Raw genomic sequence first — 20,724 nt, forward strand, 5'->3', positions numbered from 1 at the left:
GACAGATTCTGGGGGCCTGTGGAGTCGAGATTAAACATGGACAGTAGAATTACATTAAAAATTAGAATGCCAATACTGATATTACTTTATCAAACGTTGAATATAATATTCTAAACTAGCTTGCAAACTTTCTGTATTTCTCATAAAGAATAGTGCCAGTTGGGGAAGAGGACAAAAGTCTCACTTGCAGTAGCTGATCGTCTCCTTCAACAGCTATCAGCTGATTAATAACATCCCTGAATATTAATACAGGTGAACAAAGCGTCCATAATAATCTGACACCTCTAGCTATTGCTCTGTTGAGTAATAGCAAGAAGCTGTTTGCTGATGCAGCTTCATCCATCACCCCAACCTCCTCTTCAGGTACTATATTTTTGTTGTTGATGATGAACTAAAGTTTTAGCGGCAGTAGTTCTTTCAGCAGTATTCTTGTTGCCTCTTGGATCCTTTGTGAGCTAACTGTATAACCATTTGCTATAAATAGTTTATTACTTGACTTTAATGTGTTGACATGTAATGCCCCAGGTAGAAGAGATGATGAGATGTAGTTTCAGGTGAACAAAAGTAAAATAGTATAAAATCTTTATATCAACACACAAGTAGCTGGTGAAAGAAGGCAACAATCGAGGTAGCATTAAGTAGGAGAGAAGAGGACACAAGGACAAGACGAGGTTAAGGGACAGAACAGAGCAAAAGGTTTTAAGTATTCCCTACCTGTTGTAGAGGAGGATATCTGGGACCCATACCAAATTGGAAGGGAATCGCAGGTTCTGAACCCCAGGGTAGTTCTCTGGGTTCCATGAAAGGTAAATGTCTGTCCAATACTGAAACAAACAAAACAGAGGGTAAAGAAGTCAATATAAAAGCAGATGATGAGGTGAGGACAAAACACATGATAATAAAAGCCTAAAACTAAAATGAGATGAACGACATATTTAAGGCTCTTTACTGTAATCTGTTTTGTTTCATATCGCAGCCTGATTAACCAGAGTGTTATTGTATTTTTTGTTGTTGATGATATCTCATTCGGCATATCAGCAATTTTCATGGCTGTGACAGTGTGCGTCACAACATCTCTTCTCTTCAACATAAAACATATCCTGGCACACAGCCCTAATACCAAACCAAGCTACATTAAACATTTATCTAGAAATATGATTAACCATTTAAAATTGACCCTTTACCCAGGCTAATATTCCAGCAACTGTTGGCTCTTACACTTTGTCTCCAGCTCTGATAATAGATCCTGGCAGTGACATCTTGCCAAGCCGACAGTTGTTGGCTCTGACCCCTGCACTCCCATTTGAACCCGATCCATATTCAAGGGGCAAAATGAGCCCAGCATCAAAGCGCTTAAAAGCACAAAGAATGTTAACGTGTGTTACCTCTGTGCCTCTTTTTATGATTTAAAATCCATGTCAAGATGGAATGGTGTTATTGTTTTGTTTTGTTTTTTGCATGTAAGCTTGATTGATTTGTGTATGTGTGTGTATCTGTGTTCTAGTATATGTATGTATGGAAGTCACATATAGATGCAGGCACTCAGATGCTGTAGCCATAGGGCACATTCTCTATGGAGCAAATGCAGTCCCATTACTAATGTGGCCATAGTACACCAGGCTCATCTGTTTGTGCCTACATGTACATGTGTGTATGTCTGTGTGCATGTATATATATGCACATGAATAGAGTGCAATGTTGTGTTTGCATGAGTGTGCTCTTAGAACTGATGTTGATGTTTTCATGTACATATATCTCTCCGTAGGTGCCTATGTCCATGTAAGTGACATAACCTACAATCAACCCCAAATCCTGATTTTAGCCTTTCCATCACCACCAAGAGATGTTATCCATCTAAAGTGGCCCTGCTGACATATGTCTCCAGTCACGCAGCTAATGACTTAATCACCACACTTGTCATCCGTGGGCCTTGGCAGTTTGGCACTAGAGAGTCTTCTTTTCATGTTTGTTGGCTGGGAAAGCACAACTGGCAGCCAACAGAACAAATTACAGCTCAGTAACTTTGTAGTCCATCAGGAGATGAGGAGGACACAAGGCTACTTAAGGTAACAGCTGAGCTAAGAATAGGTTTTAGAGTTGCATAATATAAATTTAAGAAAGCATTTCTAATTTGAGACAACTAGGTTCTTATTAAGAGAGTGTGAAATTAGGGTATAGGGCAATAATATGCAGTATATAAATCACACATCCAAGAAAAGTAACTGTTAAAGTTGGACATAATTAAATATTTAGCACTAATGCATATGCATGTAGCCTTCTTCCAATAAATCAGCTGTAAGGCTCCTCAGTCAGTATAGTATTATAAAAATCAATAATTGGATAATAATGTGTGCATAAATTATTAGTTAGTTATTGGTTTTTATATTTTTCTATGTCACAACATATAAACTCAACATTAAAAAAGTGTTTATAACCTTTATTATGTATTTAGGTCATCTCTGGGTTTAAGCCATGTTGATAGTTTTGGATTGCCCTGGTTTGGAGATATCTGTCTCTGAGAGTTCTGCTTTCACCTCAAAACAATCATGTTGACTAGAATTTAATTTGTGCTGCTTACAACGATGAATAAATCTACTGAAAATGATTCAACAGTAACATTATATTTCCATAAATAGTGTTCTGGTTATTCTGGATAATCCACAGACCTCACTGTGAGGTGTTTTGTGAGAATTTTTCTGTGAGCAGCGTGGTGGATTATCAAAATCGTCACAACAACACGGTCCCTGGAAAGATGCTGGTGATTGTTTTTGATGTGTTGCAGTAAGCAACACATACACAATCCCATTCAACTGCATTGTTTTCAGATATCTAACAGATATTGAGGTTTTCTGGTAATTTAGGTGAACTGACCCTTTAAAGGACACACTTTTATCAGCCATAAGAGCTGGCTATACAGGAGGACACTAAGGTAACACGTAGCTCTTATAAAACTTGAGCTCATTACAATCCTCACAGTTAAAAAACACATCAAATCCAACCCATTCATATGTGGGACATTCATTGCCTGATAAACCTGTAATCCTAAAATCCTCCGTGCAGCAGAAGTGAACCTGTCCCTTCTCTGTCAGACTGTCTGAAATCTAGTTAATGTACTTCACAAGTCTCCTTCAAAATCTGCTGCATCTGCAAATCCCCCGTAAGCCATTACACCAAAGTGGATGCCGGTATTAAAGAGGTGGCTTCCTGAATAATTGATTCGTTTATAAGTTGTAAGCCAGTCGGCGGCCAGCTCAACCTGACTGAGGCTGTGAAATCCTTAATGGGCTGCTGTGATAATGAGGCTGTTGGACCTACCTGACTGGTTTGATGTAACATTTTCCTGAGCATTTTAATGCATATTTCTCATACTATTAAGTAATGCTCAACTTTCCATAAAGGGTAAAGATATGTTGTAGCTGAGCTAAGTAGTTTCCGCACGCTTAGATGGTAGCACAGATGCTGTTCATAATCTGACAATTGACTGTTCACTACACCCTGATCACAGCTGTAACTGAGCATAGCAGCTCCATCAGGCTTTCCCCACATGCTCAAGTCCTGTGTGTGGGGTTAAATAGTTGTATTTATCTGATCAAACGTAAGGTGTAATCATTGCCACGTGTTAGGCTATCTACTAAAGTAGTGACTGAGTTACTTCCAAGGCCAAGACGACTGTTGCATATTTAGCTCACTCAAAAATGGGTCAGACTCCAGTATTGTCACTTAACTTCTGCTACTTGTCTTCAGGGAGAAAATAACATTATGAAATCAACATTAGCCACAGAAGACATGCAGTTTTTGCAACGAGCCACAGATGGGCGAGACAACTACATAATAATGTATTTATAGTGTATTGCTCCTTCCTTACTCCATCCTCTCATGAAATATGAAATGAAAGTATCCTCACAGAAATTACCTGAATTTGCTCATCAGAGGGAATTTAGACATTTTCTGCCTCTGTCTGAGATCAAGGACGAGTTGTTGTTGACATTACTCACTTTCATGTAATTAATCTCCTTTTATTGTGCAGTAACTAAGGTGGCAGGGCTTAGCGAATGATCAATTACCACTAAAAACAAACTCAACACGAACGTAAATTATAGTCTTTAAAAAGGCAAACGGAAGTAATCCAGTGTTGGGCTAAGAAACGTCTTGAAAGAACATCTTTGAAAACATATTTTTGTTTTTGTGCACCTGTGACAGTCTAAAGCTATTATTAAATATAATGTTTAACCCATAAAATAAGTTTGACCCACCCTCACGTTTGCCTTGTCTGCGTAAAAGAACACAACAAAGCCATTTGACACTATTGTCTAAACTTCAGGTTTATATTTTATAGTGTCACATGAGAGAGTCACTGAAATGTAGAAACTTTTTTTTATGGTCACAGGAACTGTTTCTGTTTCAAAACAAGAGGTTATTGTTTGCAGCTCAAATCATACTTGGCTCTGTGCCTTCAAAAGCAATTAGATGTGAGCATTGTATTAGATTATGAATGGCAGAGCCCACAGGACACAAACAACACACACACACGCTTTCCAAAAATAAACTACCTGACAATTATTTCACAATGATCACACAAATAGTGCTTGGCGAGGAGACGTACCAGCTGCAGCCAGGCGTTTGTGATCAACACTTGGTTCTTTTCATCCTGGAAGAGAACGAGAGAGAATGTTTTGCAGTGAGTAGACGTACCTGTACACAGATATGTGAGTGAAATATTCTGCAGGTTGAGAGGAAATAAAAAAAATAAATAAACATGAGGTGATATTGTGAGAGATCAGCAATGATGTCAAACTGCAACCCCAGTGACTCGGAGCCAGTGTGCTCACTGAATGACAATGATGCACCCGGATTTTTGCTTTTTATGAGGTCATGTTTTGCTATTTTAAACAATGCTGAGATCATAAATAATAAGGCAAATAAAACAGAGCAGACCTGTTTAGGAAACAGACAATAACACTGAGCAGAAAGGATCTGGCGCTTCAAAAAAAAGAGAGTTTGCAGCATTTTCTGTCAACGTCTGCTCCAATGTCCAGCTGCACTTCATGATATTTCACAAGGGTCAGTTCATTGTCAAATGGTCTGAGAGAGACAGAAAAAAAGGTGAGATGAATCTAGATTGGCAGAGCGAGAAGCAGGAGAGACAGAGGCTGAGATAATTCATAAGACAGTGAAGAGAAAGAGATAGAAAGAGGCGAGAAAGAGATGCACAAGGAATGAGAGCAAAAATACCAAACAAAACCTGAGGACTTTTTTTTCCAAGTCTGTTTCACAGAATGCTACATGACAGCGACAAGTTTTGCTCCTTGTTATACACTGGTGTGCTGTGTTTCTGACTTATTACCTGCCTCTTACCTCCGAAGAAAGTGTAAACAGCTTGACAGTGGTAATGTTCTCTGCCTTATTATGGATTCATCTTTATTTTACTTTCATAGAAAGAAGTCACTGAAGTGATTCATCACGTTATCTTCTACCACTGCCAGCTCAACCTTTTCGAAAAACCTTTTCCTTAAATGTTACTGCAGTAAAAATCAAAACACAAAATCAATTTGTTCACTTTATTTCTTACTATTTCGGCTCCCTCAGGACCTAATCTTCTGTATACTTTTTCTTCTTATCACAGTTTCATACTGTTCTTGCTTGTTTCGTCTTACTCTCTCTCTCAGGAACAATTTCAGAGGTGCAACCTGAAAAATTAAACTTGAGACAGTTGCAGTAACTGAATTACTGGTTTCATAGTCTTTATCAACGCCTTTCCCTCAGGAGTAAAGTAAACACAATGTAGTCAATGGGATAAAACTCGCAAAATCACCAGTATTTTTAGCTGATGTTGTTGCATTAAATCAGATTATAGTGTGTAAGCCTTTCTTGAGCTGCTACACAACATCTTTTTCATCTTCATGTCACATCTACACAAAGATAATCTTATTTTTTTTATCCAACCACCTCAATTTTATGACCAAATGTATGCATATGCTTAAGAATAATGTACATTTCAGTGTTTTAATGCAAAATCAATTGGCCATGTTAGGTTTCTTCAGCCACCAACTAATTAGTTGAATATATATATGCAAATGTATTTAATTCCTCTAAAAGCATTGTAGTGATTGGATTGTGTTGGTATTTAATACTTTAATGTTTAAACTGTGAGAGTTACTCAACCAGACTTCTATCTTTTAAAGATCTGGGTGAACGTTCAGCACTCTGCACTACACTTGATGAATGCTGTTCATCAGCTGTGAGCTTCTTGAGCCACTGCACAAAAAGGTTTGATATTGATCCAGTTAAAGGTACCCTGTACATATTTCTTCAAAACCAGCAAATGTTAGGTTTACATCCAGTAGCTAAGTACATTTACACGTTTATACTTCTCTAATGTCTTGTGACCACCTCTTGCCGCATTTTACATTTTCCCTCTAAATGCCTCAAATGGTTTAATTCAGCTAAATGTTGGAGGCCCAAATAGGTCTGCCTTTGCTTTTGCAGTGCTACATTTGTTAGCATGTTATCTCTACTACAGTAACTGCTGATCAGTTAAATAACATGAAATCAAGTGTAAGATGTTCAAGATGTGAGTTACACTTGCTATAATACAAACAAATTAGGCTCGTACATGGCTTCCTAGTGCTATCAGTGGTCAAAAACGCTGCAGGCTACATTTGAATGAGATTGTATGGGCTGAAATATGTGCCACCAGAAACTAAATTTGAATCATTTATATTTGAATTTCTATTGTTCAATTTGAATCATTGCATTGAAATCTGAATCTGAATCCGAATCCGGATTAGGCGGATCCGCCCAATCCATCTCCAGACGGTTATATAGCTACAGAAGCATGGGAACCTTTCTGGACTACAGAACGAAGGAAACCAAATAAAGTTTTTACATTTTCCCCAAAAGACGGGAAATATTGTTTTTTTTCCCCAGGACAGCTGATTAAAAACAATTCTGGGAAAAACGGGACGGGTGGCAACACTAGACTCAAATATAATGCCATAAAGCAGTTCTTCCTCCGTTTCATGGCGAATGGCAACAAATGATCACTATGTTACGTGCTCAAAAGCGTAGGTGCTGATTGGCCGAAGAGGCATCCTGTGTATCTGTGCTCGATTGCTCTGCCTCAGCTACTCGGATGTTTGTCACAGAAAATTGAAACTTAATTGAATTTGAATTTGAATTGTGATATAAAAAATAACCATATAAATTGAAAAATATAAGTCAGTAAGTTATGCTCCTGCAAACTCTGTACGACAGAGAACTGTACGATCGACTCCAAATGGTGCTTAACTTGGTGTTATCAACAACAAGCAAAGCGAACTCACTGCTCTTACTTTTCCTTGCAGTGAAAATCAATTCTCACACAATAACTGCTCCTCTCCCTCATCACTGCCTCCTTCCTCACCTCCCTCCCTCCTCGCTCCAATCTTATCTCCACCTGTCCTTTCTGATCTGTCCCTCTTTTAAACAGCCTCCTTTCTCCGCTGCTGAAATAGAACAGCCTCCCATTGTGTGCTTCACAAAACAACATTTCTCTGTCCCTTTGGCGTGTGTGTGTGTGTGTGTGTGTGTGTGTGTGTGTGTGTGTGTGTGTGTGTGTGTGTGTGTGTGTGTGTGTGACCAAGCTTCAACAGTAGAGATTTGGTTCTGGCTTTGAGGTTTCTGTGTTTTCGCTCTATTCTGTGGCTGAACTCTCCTTTGTGGTGTTTTGTAGGATTTCTCTCAGCTGCAATAGGCACTATCAGGCCTGTCAGAGTGACTATAAACACTAATCTCCTCATAAATCTGCTCTGATTGGTTTTAGACAGACTGACGGGAGAGTGATGGACACTTGAAAGCTCCTTAACTGTATTTTATTGCAAGTCACCTGACATCATATGGCCATTATAACATGTGGACATATATATATGAATTACTGTAAATCTCCATATTGTTGCACAAATGTTTTTTTATCTGTGGAATGTGGAAAAGGTTAACTTTCTACAACTTTCTACATCTTTAAAAATACTAAATAAACCATCAGTGAAGAAAAGACATTTATGAATCCTCTATTATGCTTCCTGCACTTGGCTTTGGCATTGGCTACTCATCAATTTCCTGAAAATTTTCCTAGAAAACTATATATATTTATTAACTATATATATTTTCATTTATTCTCTCTGTATATCTATGTTACTGTAATATACTACATATAACCTTGGAAGTGGTTCAGGAAGTATTCAGATCCTTTATTTGCAGTACAGAAAACATTTTGGGAAATACACGTATTTGCTTTCTGGAGGTCAGTTACAGTAAGTTAGATTCAGCCTGGATGTATTTGTCTAGAGGAGGGGGAGTGATTTCAACATTACCTGTGCTGGTCTGCGCTGGATTACCAACTGAGTTTTTTTTTCTGGTGGTAGAGCTGCTTTTCCTTCTACAGAATTTTTATCAGCTCAGTGTGAAAATTCAATTTTGTGTAAAAATATTGATTGAAAGAAGGAATGAAAGCAGATGCAGCATGAAAGCAAGGCAGTCCCTGTGAGCTGTTGTAATGACAGCTAGCTACTGATATTTTGGTATTCTCTTTTAGCTGATCCTGCACAGTGTCCATGTCTAATAGAGTCCACATCCTGAAATGTTCTGGTTAAAATGCCATCCAGAACAGTCCCATTACAGAGGAGCACAATGAATATTTTATTCTCCACCTCCCCTGTAATGTTAGTCCTGTCTGAATTAGGGCTTTAGATGAGAAGATCAATGCCACTCTGGTGTCTGATGTGATGTGACTCACAGATGTTGTGCTAATCTAAGGTAACAGCACTGTTGCCTAATTGACAGATACAAAGTAAAACTACAAAAGTATTATCAGAAAAGTGCGCAGCTAGATCAGGGTGTCCAGAAGATAGAGTGGGTAGTTCACTAATCACAGGGTTAGTGGTGGCTCTCCTCCTTGATTTGTAAAGATATATAAAGTAACATGAAATAGAAACACTCAAGTAAACTACACATACCTGTCATGTGTATGTAAGTACACTTAGTACTACTAAATTACAGAACATTTCACCAGTGAACTTTGTTTTCTTTGTAAACAGTGTAAGGCTGGTGACGTGGATGGTGACCAGTCCTGTGCTCGTCTGTCAGTCTGTCTGTGTGTGTGTCATTATTTATGGTGATGAACCCAGTCTATGGGCCTCAACCTGCCCCAGTTATGGTTAGGGAGTTACCCAGGAGCAGATGGAGGAATCAAAGGCCACATTAAACACAGGCACACAGGACCAGCTTTGCATTATTGACAACTGCCCAGTAAGCATTATTTCATATGGTCTTATCCATAATGTATCAAGTCAGCTAACAATACATTTATAGCAAACACACACACACACACACACACACACACACACACACACACACACACACACACACATACACATTCACGATCGTACAAAAGTTTGGAATGATTTCAATTCAGGCACCAAATATATTATTTACTTTTGAAATAGGGCCCCAAAAAAAGAATGATTAAATAACCAAAATAAATATCCATTTAGTTGATGTCCCCAGTGTTACACAAGAGAATAATATACTGTTGAAAACCATTTTCCCCCCAAATACTCTGATTCTGATTTTGAACTTGTTTTCTAGTCCAGAAAAATATGATTGACCCTAGATCATTATTGAACCACAACGGGGCAATAGGGCTCTAAATATTTTAGCAACCTGTTTTTCTTTGGGCCTTTTGCAGTTTAATCAGATTTATCATAGTTTGCTTAGCTGATATTCTGTATATCCAATTCGAATATAGTTAATAGTTATAGTTAGTTTTAGTTATAGACTAACTTTCTATTTCTTTATTGAAGTTTTACGAAGAGCTTTAAGAATGCATTCAAATGTTGTTTCATATGTGCTGAACAAGACTTGCTCATATTAATAATAGAATGGGAATCCTATATTACAGCGCAGAGTACGACATCATGTAGTTATCATGAGAAGACATACATGTCTTGTGACAGGGCTGGCTCAGGGATGTGACGAGGCGTCAGCTTGGGTTTTTTGGATGAGTGCTTCGGCTGTGTGGTGGGGCTAACAGGCAGGAAGTTGTGTGTGGGTTTTAGAGAGCATGAGTTCGGGAACAGGAGCAAACACATGATAAAGCACAAGGAGCAAAAAAATCAAATGAGATGTGACAGAAAATCTGCCCAAACCACAGAAGAGTCCATTTAAGAGCTGCAGGTTTGACAAGAAAAAGAGTGAAAGGGAGGGTTGTGGCCACATTGAGCTAAATGGGGGTTCTGTGTGTTTCTATGTATGTTTTTTATGTGTGTGTTGGTGGGTGTGATGTTTTGTAAGAAGCTTTTCTCTTACAAAAAAACTCAACTCATAAAACCGAGGAAGAAGAATCTATGGTATAGTGTTTGGGTTTGGGGAATGTACAGAAAATGCTTTCAAGGAAAGTTAGTTTAGGCGTTATGAAAAGATACACTTATTTGCTTCCTGTTAGGCTAGGAAGTCTGGAAGCAGTGGCTGGAGCGGCTAGACTTGCTCGGTTTACGTAAGAAATTCTGTTGCTCTTTCTGCTACAGAGCAAGGCGAGCTAATTCCAGTTCCAGTCTTTGTGCTGTGCTTAACCAGTCGCTGGCTCCAGCTATATTTTTACTGCAGAAATCTAAGAGTGATATCTATATTCTCAACTATCTCCCACCAACATTTTTAAAGCTGACTAGTTAATATTATATTATATTGTGTTTTTTCAGTGGATTTATGTGCCCAACTATTTCTTGGCTGCTACTGTGGCCTAAAGTCTAAAGGAGTGTTAAGACCAATAACAGTATAAAGAATGTACAGAGCATAGGAGCCGTCACCCGTAGGATTCTGAAGCACCATTTTGAAGCTGAAAATATATGGCATTGGCCGTCACCATGTTGGATGTACTGCCTCCTCCGCCTCCTGGCTAATCTAAATATTGGCAAAGACGTGGATCATTGGCTCTAATAAGCCATCTGTAACTGCACTTCCAAAGCAATCAATCAAAGCGGCCATGCTGTTAATTATGTGCAACTTTAAGCCTTAATATCATTTGAATAGGTGAGTTAAAAAAAAAAAATGTCATGAATTTGTCATGAATGGGGAAATTAGCTATATACACCAAAACCATTTTTCACACATCAGCCACATTTTCCAGCCATAGAGATTGCTGCTAAGTAAATTTTCACTTTGCCTCATTTATACGAATTTGGATGTTGAACCTTTTGTACCATTTGTGTACAGACTCCAGGAAATCCCTCCAGGAAAAAACTCAGCTTGATGATTTTCCTCCTAAGTCATGGCTAAGCTAACTATCTCCTTTCTGTACTTTCATATAACAGACAGATGTGAAAATAGTACTGAGGATCTCATCTAACTCTCAAGAGAAGTGTATATCCAAAGATGTTAAACTATTCCTTTAAAGGTTACAGATGACAATAGTTGTGATAAGATTGGAAGAGTGAGGAGCAGCCTAGAAGGAAACAACACTGTCACTATCTCAACACCGAGGCTGAATTTTCTTGTCGAATCAAAGAAAGGGCTGAGGGCCTGCAGTGCCACAAATGAAAAAACTGGGGAAAAACAAAGACCTTGCTCTTTCAAAGATAAATATTCTGACTTGGTTGGGTGCTGCCACTGGTGGATAAACAGTTTTAAGTTCAGAAGAAGATGAAGTGCAGCCACTGCAAAGTATGTGAATTAGTATGCACCGCAGTCACTCTAGATAAATCAGATGGAATACCTTTAGCATAAACTCAAACAAAAAAATCCTGAAAGACATCCAATGCGCAAAATGTTTGAAGAGCGTTCAACTTTCTCTTACTCGCTCTGTGTTGACCTCCAAAACAAAAAGACTTTTCTTTTTCTTTTTTCTCCTTTCTTTCACACTCACCACGTCAATGATTTGTAGCAGTGTGAGGCCGAGCTCCACCACGATGGGCGCTGAGTCGTTTTGGACAGGCCTTTCCAGGCGATTGTAGTTTACCATCAGGTCATGGTACAGCTTCCTTTGGTACGTGCCGCCATGACAACCTGGGACAGGGACAAGATGGAGGATGAAAATGAGAAATTAATAAAGGGAAGGACAGGGGAAGAGGAAAAGCAACGACGTGAGATGAGGAGGATGAAAGAGAGAAAGAAGGTGAAAGTTGTTTGTAGAGTAAGTAGAGGAATTTTACATATTTACCAAAGACTCAATCCCGTACTTTAATAAAAACATGCTCAAAATAATCTCCCAGACATATTACATTAATTCCTGTAATCTAATCAACACTATTATTGCAACTATTTCCAACATCGTTCACACGGCACCAAATCCCTTAAGAAATCCTGATTAAGTCACAATGTGCTGAATGTAATGAGCACATTATTAACTCTGTGAACTTTAATTGTGTTGACTGTGCTTTCCTTTTTGTCTCTCCTGGATTCATTAGGCCCTTCAGTTTACACTGAACAACGAGGCATCCATCTTTATCAGGAGTGAATCGCAGTCCCTGATGCAACCCAGAAGGTCATGAAGGTAGGCACTTGTAGTAGTAATAATGACGGGAGCAGAGGAGAAAGTCAGGTAACATTATTATGAGTGACAGATTCCACATAGGGAGGAGGTCAGGGTAGATAGATTGGGTTTGTCATCAGATTTTAACAGGAGGATATGCAATTTAAAAAACATCATTTTTTTCATTTTTTAAGTTGTTCTATGACTATAAAATGAGTAAACTGGGAGTAAATTCCTTCCAACTTAAAGCCATGTTATGTGTTAACCTCTTAAGCCCCAGCCTCTGTTCAAAAATGACATACCCAAAATGACTAGAGTATATTTACACAGCTACAAGGTCTGTTTAAATAATGTTGGTGTCATAATAAAGGGAGCACTTCAGTTGTTTAAGTATCAGTATGTATGTCATTGACTCAGAGTAAATTAAGTTAGCACACAGCATAAATGAAAGTTTCCACCCAATAAAAATTCACACTTTCATAATGAAATGTGGTGAGTGGGTTGACTTTATGACTCTATACAGATTTTGATATTTGATCATTCATTTGCTTGGTGTCGTAGTTGTGTTTGGTGTGTGTAAATCCCCCAATTGGGTAGGTTAAATATCAAAACTTCCCGTTTTGGTGCCCCCACTAAAACACACTGTAACTGTCAGCATTGTTAACCCGGTCACAATGAGCTACAAGGAAAACATATACTGCACCTTCAAGAGGATTGTTTTCTACAACCAAAATTGAAGGCCAGCAGAATAATTTAATAAAATAAAAGATTACATAATCACATAAAAATTCACTCATTCATTCAAACACAGTGGCTTTAACCAGTGTAACATTCACAAAACTCAGACCCAGACTCCCTCATCCTTCAGTGTCTCACCTCAGCCATAACTAAAATGGTCTCAGCCTGCATTTCCCAAAGGAGCCTTGTCCAAATTAGATGTTGTCTCAACATATTCCAGCAATTACCAAGTGACAGCCAAGACGTGAGTGCACCCACAATGACTGAGTGGATGACTAATTAGCTAATGAGAAAAAAAATAAACAAAGACAGCTTGCTATGTGTTTGTATGTGAGGATGTTGCTGAGTGTCAGTTGGGGCACCCCTAAATCTTGGCGTGACAGGGAATCTGCATAATAGGTGAGAGTGGCAGCCAGCAAAAGTGTTGAGAGTCGATGGAGTGAAGTGAGCCGAGCAAATACAAGCTTAAGCCGAACCATAATGAGCCCCAACACAGAGCCACTGTAAAAAATAAACACATGGTGTGATATACTGCAGTGAATCTATAATAGTACATTTATTTAAGTCAATCCCCATGTTGTACTTGAGTGTTTCCTTTCTTTGCTACAAGTACCGGATCTGTTTTATGCAATCGGACTCCTTGTTCTTCAAGTAACACCTGTCTGTATTCCCCTCCCGTGAGACAGAAGATGGTACAGTCAAGTTTGTACCATTTATTTTCTGTAGTTCAAGCAGAGAAACACACACTACCAGTACTTCATATGCCAGCAGGGCAGGGCAGGGCAGGTTTATATGTATTTCAACAACGAGTGCTTTACATAAGGCATTAAGAGAAGATATAAAAGAAACACAACGTAATATGAAAAGATACACATGAATAGGATTTTAAAGAGATAAAAATAAGCTAAAACAGACAGATTAAAAGGTTGAGTAAAACAAACAGTGCAGCTGCAGTGCAGGAAGTAAAATGTGAATAAATAGCCCCAAGTTTAAAAATGCAGCGGCAAACAGAAAACTTTTACTGATGAGGCAAGCTCTTGGTGACCTTACTGGCCTTGTCAGTCTCTTCCACCGGGGCAGGAGAAAGAGAGAGCTGTTTCCTCTTTTTGTCGATATTTTTTTTCTACCTTATCAGCAAGGTTGGCGTTACAGAATGTGCTTGGTTGAGGTGGAGGCAGACGACAGTGGTTTGGGGGGGCGGGGGCAGGGTGGTAGACTAGCACTTCCATTTTATCAGTGAATCCCAAAAGGGAAGAGAAACACATCTTATAAAACCTTCTTGCACTGGGATGCTAACTGGTACAGTAGACAGCAGCATACACGGGATGTCCTCAGGCTGTGTGTGTGTGTGTGGTTGGGATGTGTGTCTGTGTGTGTCTGTGTTATTAGACTGGGCTTTAGTCTGAATCGGGGCAGCTTCCAGAAAGCTGCATGTTTATCCCTACGGTGTCCCATATGTGTTGCTCCGTGTTAGTAGTTCAGTTGTTATGTAATATCTCTCTTACTCACTGCTCAGTTCATCGCCTACTTTTTAATATGTGCTTACTGTTTGTATTTACATAGGCGTGTCTTGGTTATACTAGTGCATTGCTTTACATGTTTAAATGCCCTTTTTTCTGATGAAAACATTCAACAATCACTGCTTTCAGATATTGGCAAAATATAATTTTAAACAAATCGAATTTAATGTGTAGTTTTAAAGTCGTGGTCAGTACACCCACCATGACACATCACTGTTGGGTGTGGTTACAGGTGCAACAGAGCACACTTCAGAGGTGAAACAAAAACATACAGATTAATGTGACTAGTTTTCCACAGGTTTGGTAGGTTTTTACATTAAACGTAAAACATTAAAGTATTATTAAAAACAATATAGGTGTTATGGATCAATAAACACTTCTTTTTGTTTTGCAAGGTCAGGCTGTGTAATGTGGTGGTGCCTCTAATATAAAAACAATAACTGGATTAAAATAAAATGACATTGATCCAGTAGCCAACCTTACACCTGTGAAAATATGTCTCGCAGTCATAGATAAATCGGTCTCGCCAGACCGATTTATCAAAGGTGTTGAAAGAGGAACAAATTTCAGGCTCATTTTTAAATGATTTATGTAAAATTAAACTTACTACATTATTTTATATTATTCTTATATTTCTGGCACAAACAGAGTTGGCTTTTCCTGCACAAGGCTTCCAACAGAAATGGATTAAGTTTGTCGTTTGTCTTTTGTTTTCTTTCTGTTCTCACCATTTTTTGATACAATCATTGACAGATAAGAAAAATGAAAGTCAATCAAGCCTCTCTTATATTATTAACGCTTTGTATTACCTTGTTATTGAAGGTGTAAACCTGCCTCTCCTCACTTATTCTTATTCTTTTACATGATAGCATATGAATAAACAAATGGGTGGAGGGACAGACAGATGATTCAATGATTCACTGATATGAATGAAGAGAAGCTGAACCTCAAAGTCTGTGTTCACACGAAAAAGTGCTGTTTCAAGAGTGTTGTAAGGGATAAGAGCAGATAGCTCATCTCTTGTTCAGCATCAGTTTGCTGCCACAGTACTGTACTGTTGGCTGACAGTGTGACCTGTCACGTTAAAGGAGGTCACAAGGGTTTTAAGAAAGACAGGATTACTGTCTTATTATATTCTATAGCCCTGAAGGCAACTAATGCAGTGTGGGGAATGTAAACAGAAAAAATTCACACTTTCTTCACTCTACTTCTCCTGCTTCCACACCACATGGGAGATGTGGTGTGAAAGCAGAGTCATTGCAGTTGCAAGAGTGTGTGCAGCTACTGCTCATGGATCAATTAATAAAGGATCAATCAATAAACACAATTCTCCTCTTCTATGTACTCACACTTTATGGATTTTGTTTATTTTTTGTTCTTTTTTACATTATAGATTAACACTGAAGACAAACTGTTGGTATTCTCTCAATCAGCTTCATGAAGTAGTCATTTCGAATGGTTTTCCAACAGTCTTGAAGGATCAGGTGTTTGCAAAAGCCAGGTCATCTGATGCAGCACTTTGCCTCCGTTGCCCTTTGCCTCCTTTGCCCTTTGTCTCCTTACTCAAATAGCCCTCACATAGCCTGGATGTGTGTTTTTGGTCAATGTCATGTTGAAAATCAAACGAATGTCCCATTAAATACAATCCAGGTGGGATAGCGTGCTGCTGAAGAATGCAATGGTAGCCATGCTTGTCTTGAATTTGAATTCACCAACAGTGTCACCATCAAAGCAACCCCGCACCATCATACATCCTCCTCCATGCTTCATGGTGGGAACCACACATGCAGACAATCTCAAACTTGGACTCATCAGACCAAGAAAAGATTTCCACTGGTCAATCCTTGTGTTTCTTGGCAAAGCAGTTCTCTTCTTTTTCTTTTTACTTCTTCTTTCCTGGTGCCAGTTACATCATAGTGTTCGCTAACTGTTTTTCTGACTGCACTTGAAGACACATTCAGAGTTCTTAAAAAGACTGACAGACCTTCATGTCTTAAAATAATGATGGACTGTTGTTTACTTAGTTGAGGGGTTCTTGCTATTGTAGGGATTATGACTGTAGTCAAATAGGGCTTTTTACTGTATGCTATCAGTACCTCTGCACAAGACAACTGATAGTCTCAAACACATTATGAAGGCAAGAAATTCCACTAATTAACTTTTGGCAAGCAAACCTATTAATTCCAACTTGGTAATTAACTCTGTAATAATACTGTATTCATTTATTCATTTTAAATAGCCCTTTATCTGTTTTCTACCTCTGAGTGTAGACTTCCCCCTTGGGGATCTATGAACACATTTTATCTTTCTTGTTAACATTAAGAAGAATCCTAAAAAGGCTGTTGTTGCCAAGGGCAGCTGTGTAAGCAGGGCTATGATGGAGGTCAGCATAATACTCACCATTATAAAAACATGGGCAATGATCATTTTAATAGATACAGTTAATGCTGTTTTGCAAATGGTTTAAAGAGGTTGTCACACAAATGTCTCCTGCACCTGCAGTACACAACAGACCAAAGGTAACACTGTGTCACTAGGTGTCACAGAATTTGCTTGAATTTCAAATACAGCCATTATAACATTATTTTTGTTGTTAATTAAGTTCAGATAACAGTGAAAAATGTCCTTCATGGGGTGCCTGAGAGCGCAAAGTGTTTTTTACTAAATGTATTGTTTTAGCCATCCAACACAAAAACCCATGGATATTTTATTTACGAAAATATATGACAAACAGCAATATTAAGATAAAGGATGTATCCATAAAGGATATAGCATTTTTGCTTGAACAATCACTGAAATTGTTCATTTTCTGTTGATCTATTAGTTGATTAATCAACTAATTATTGCAGCACAAATGAAATGCAACACAGAAATAAGTTGCATTTTTCAGCCTGTGTGTGCCTGTGTGTGAGTTTTTTAGTGTTGAATATCTGCTTGTAGGGTGAAAGAATGTGATTGTAGCAGAAGAGGTGAGATACTGTCCTGCAAATTTTCAGTCTGTCTCCCATTCACTCCAATTGAAACATGTATAATGGATGAATTCTAGCATGCATTTGCACTTAAGATGCAATCTTCTGGCCAGCTCTGACAGACTTGCAGGTAAGAGTTCACCCTTGCTCAACTTTGCCCTGCTTATTTACCCAGTTGTCTGACAAAAATGTTGATGCGCAGTGTTTGGAAATTAAGTTATTCATATGGTGATGTATTTTGTACATCATTGCACTTGTTGGCTACTGGCTGCAGCATCACTCTCATAGACTGTTTACAGAATGTGACTGCCCTGCTCAATATTTATTCAATACTCACACAGGATACAGAGTCGAACCATGACACATGTCTTTTTTTCAGGAGACATGTTCAGTTGACAGAAGTCATATGTGACACTACCTACAGTATAGATTCTACCTGGACAACTATCCATGTCCAAACACTTAAAGATCTCATTTGACTTCACTTTACACATTTTAGGACATTTCAAGCTCTACGATCAGTCTTATCATCTATGTTTCTCCTGCAAAATGCCTCGTCCTTTTAATGTTCTTCTTGCCCGCAGGGCTTCCTGCCCCAGCCTCCCATGTTTTTCAATTTTTAGCAATAAACTCACCACTCACTGTTTTGCTACATGATCCACAACCTCAATAGATACACTGAACATACAGAGCCCTAACGTAGCCTGAAGGCATCTATCAATTTCAAATGGCTGCTATATATCTCTCTTATTGCATTAGTGACCTCTCATATTTCCATTTCAGAGCCCACTGGGGGCCGCATTCAATCCTCAATCATTAAAGCTCAGTTATATTGTACAGAAATAAAAGTGTTTCATTTATTACTGGAAGGATGCAGCACTAGACACACAGGCAATTCACTTTATGAGCTATTCACCCTTGAAAGTACTCGCCTTCAAAATCATTTTTACAGACTCTGTGTCCATAGTGTACTTATTTTTCCTGTCACAGTTAATGACACTCACAGATGTAACAAATCATTGAGACAAAACCTGCCACAGGTTTCACATGAAGTCTTCCAAGATATAAATCCAAATCAAACCTACCCTTTTTGCTTGGTGGATCTATTTCACTGGCTGCAGTTTGGGAATAATCATACAATTTAATCAGAGCAATCTTAAAGCATGTCCTTAAAGAGGTCCTGCAGTAATTTCGTATGTTATTTCCACAATCGTGATGGATTTGGGAAAAAGAGAGGATACAATTAATATGTAGAGGGCAAGAACTCTAATATCTATTCTATCTATTCTTTAAGTCCAAGAGACATCAAATCATCAGGGTTTTCCCTGACTTGATACAACTGTTTTCACAGGCTAAGTGGCTGCTCTTGGTTGGAGGGGTTGAAATTGGAGGGGTGCTACTTTAATAAAAAAAAAAAGTTCCATAAAAATAAAAAAAAGTAAAGTAAAACAGAAGCATGTTAACAGAAACACCACCTCTTTCTTCCTCTACTCAGCTATGTGATGTAATATATCTGGATCTATATTTTATCTTCACATACTGCAGCCAACTTTGAAAAACACAGCACATGAACTATACCAGAACAAACACACACCTAAAGTCATAAAATATAACACGGCACACTCGTAGCTTCTCTGCAGGTTAAGTTTAGGAAAATGTTCACGCACAGCAGAGAGAAGCAGTAGGAAACTAAAATTTTACACCCCAAGTAACATCCTAATCTGGGCTTTTCCCCTCTTAGTGTGCCCCATATCGGAGCTTTCAAGAGCCAGAAGGCAACCCCTAACAGCTTACTGCTTGCAGTAATATTGACTTCACAATAAGAGAAAGGACAATGCCAGAGTCTTTAATGTCCTTAAGGGGCAGTTTGGTTTAGAGACAGTAGTCAAAATCAACAACAATAAATATACGGAATACATAAAACACACAATGGGCCATTGTCACTATTTGAGTGAATGCAATGAAGATGAAGAAGAACCTGCTGTTAAGAAATTACAACTTGTTTCAAAAGCCAACAGCTGATGGGATAAAGCACCAAACTCCTGAGACAGTATTCATTTTACACAGGTTGCAATCTGCACATTTTGCACTTTTACAGCTTTACATATTGTTGTTATAGCTACTGGATATCTACATGATTACATTTTCCTATGACGGATGTTCCTATCATTTTTTCACATTCATGTTACTGGTGCAAATAATGTATTCTTCACTTTATCATATTAGATGTGTTATTATATTGCTCATCTCAAGTGATTCTCCTTTCAAAGTATACATAGCTATAGAAAAGTACTAGAAAGCACCTTTAATGATCTTCTCTGCAATCGGACAAAGGAATTTACTAGATACATTTCGACTCAAGAACATGACAACGCTCCCAAGGACTATCCCAGCACAGAGACAGATTAAATATTGATTAGCCTCAGGCACTCTGAACATTGAGGAGGGTTGGATATGTTTAAAACTGAATCACATTAAAGCAGCTGGTTCGCAGATATCTGTAAAGGATCAATACAAATCAAGATTCTGAGAAGCAAAGAAGACAGAACAGAATCTGGCCAAGTAAACTTATTTTCCTCAAGAATATCAAACAAGGTCATTTACTTAGCCTGGGCGAATATGTTTCCAGGAGCATTTTCTTTGGCCCAAGAGTAAACACAAACATGATTCTGAAATGCAGAGTCGTATGCATTATGCAAGATCTCCTGGTCACATAGTTGCTTCACATCTACAAGAATTATCCATTTATGCAGCATTTTTTGTTTTCAGAAAGTTTCCTTAAACCCACTTTGTTTTTTAGCCATGTGTGAGCAGTCCCACCAGCTGTAAACATACAGTAGCACACATTATTATGTAATAATGTTATGTTGTCAAATCTGTTATTAAATACACATATCAAGCTGACACAGAGCAGGATTATCATTCATTTGGCCAACTAATGAATTCAAGTCCAATATGCACATTTCTTTTAGATCTGTTTTGTTCTCCACCAACTCCT

At 38.4% G+C, this 20,724-nt stretch overlaps 1 protein-coding gene across 1 annotated transcript in view; it reads right to left on the reverse strand.

Annotated features, from left to right (window-relative positions):
* The window catches only part of chrna8 (cholinergic receptor, nicotinic, alpha 8), a 38,610-nt gene that overhangs the window by 15,677 nt on the left and 2,209 nt on the right, over positions 1-20,724 (reverse strand). Inside the window, exons 2-4 of the mRNA XM_027282416.1 lie at positions 11,894-12,033; positions 4,604-4,648; positions 715-824 (exon numbers count right to left, since the gene is read on the reverse strand). Of these exons, the coding sequence (XP_027138217.1) occupies positions 715-824; positions 4,604-4,648; positions 11,894-12,033 (295 nt within the window). The remainder of the gene's footprint in view (positions 1-714; positions 825-4,603; positions 4,649-11,893; positions 12,034-20,724) is intronic.

This window comes from Larimichthys crocea, chromosome X (assembly GCF_000972845.2).
Source record: "Larimichthys crocea isolate SSNF chromosome X, L_crocea_2.0, whole genome shotgun sequence".
NCBI classification, from domain to species: Eukaryota; Metazoa; Chordata; class Actinopteri; family Sciaenidae; genus Larimichthys; species Larimichthys crocea.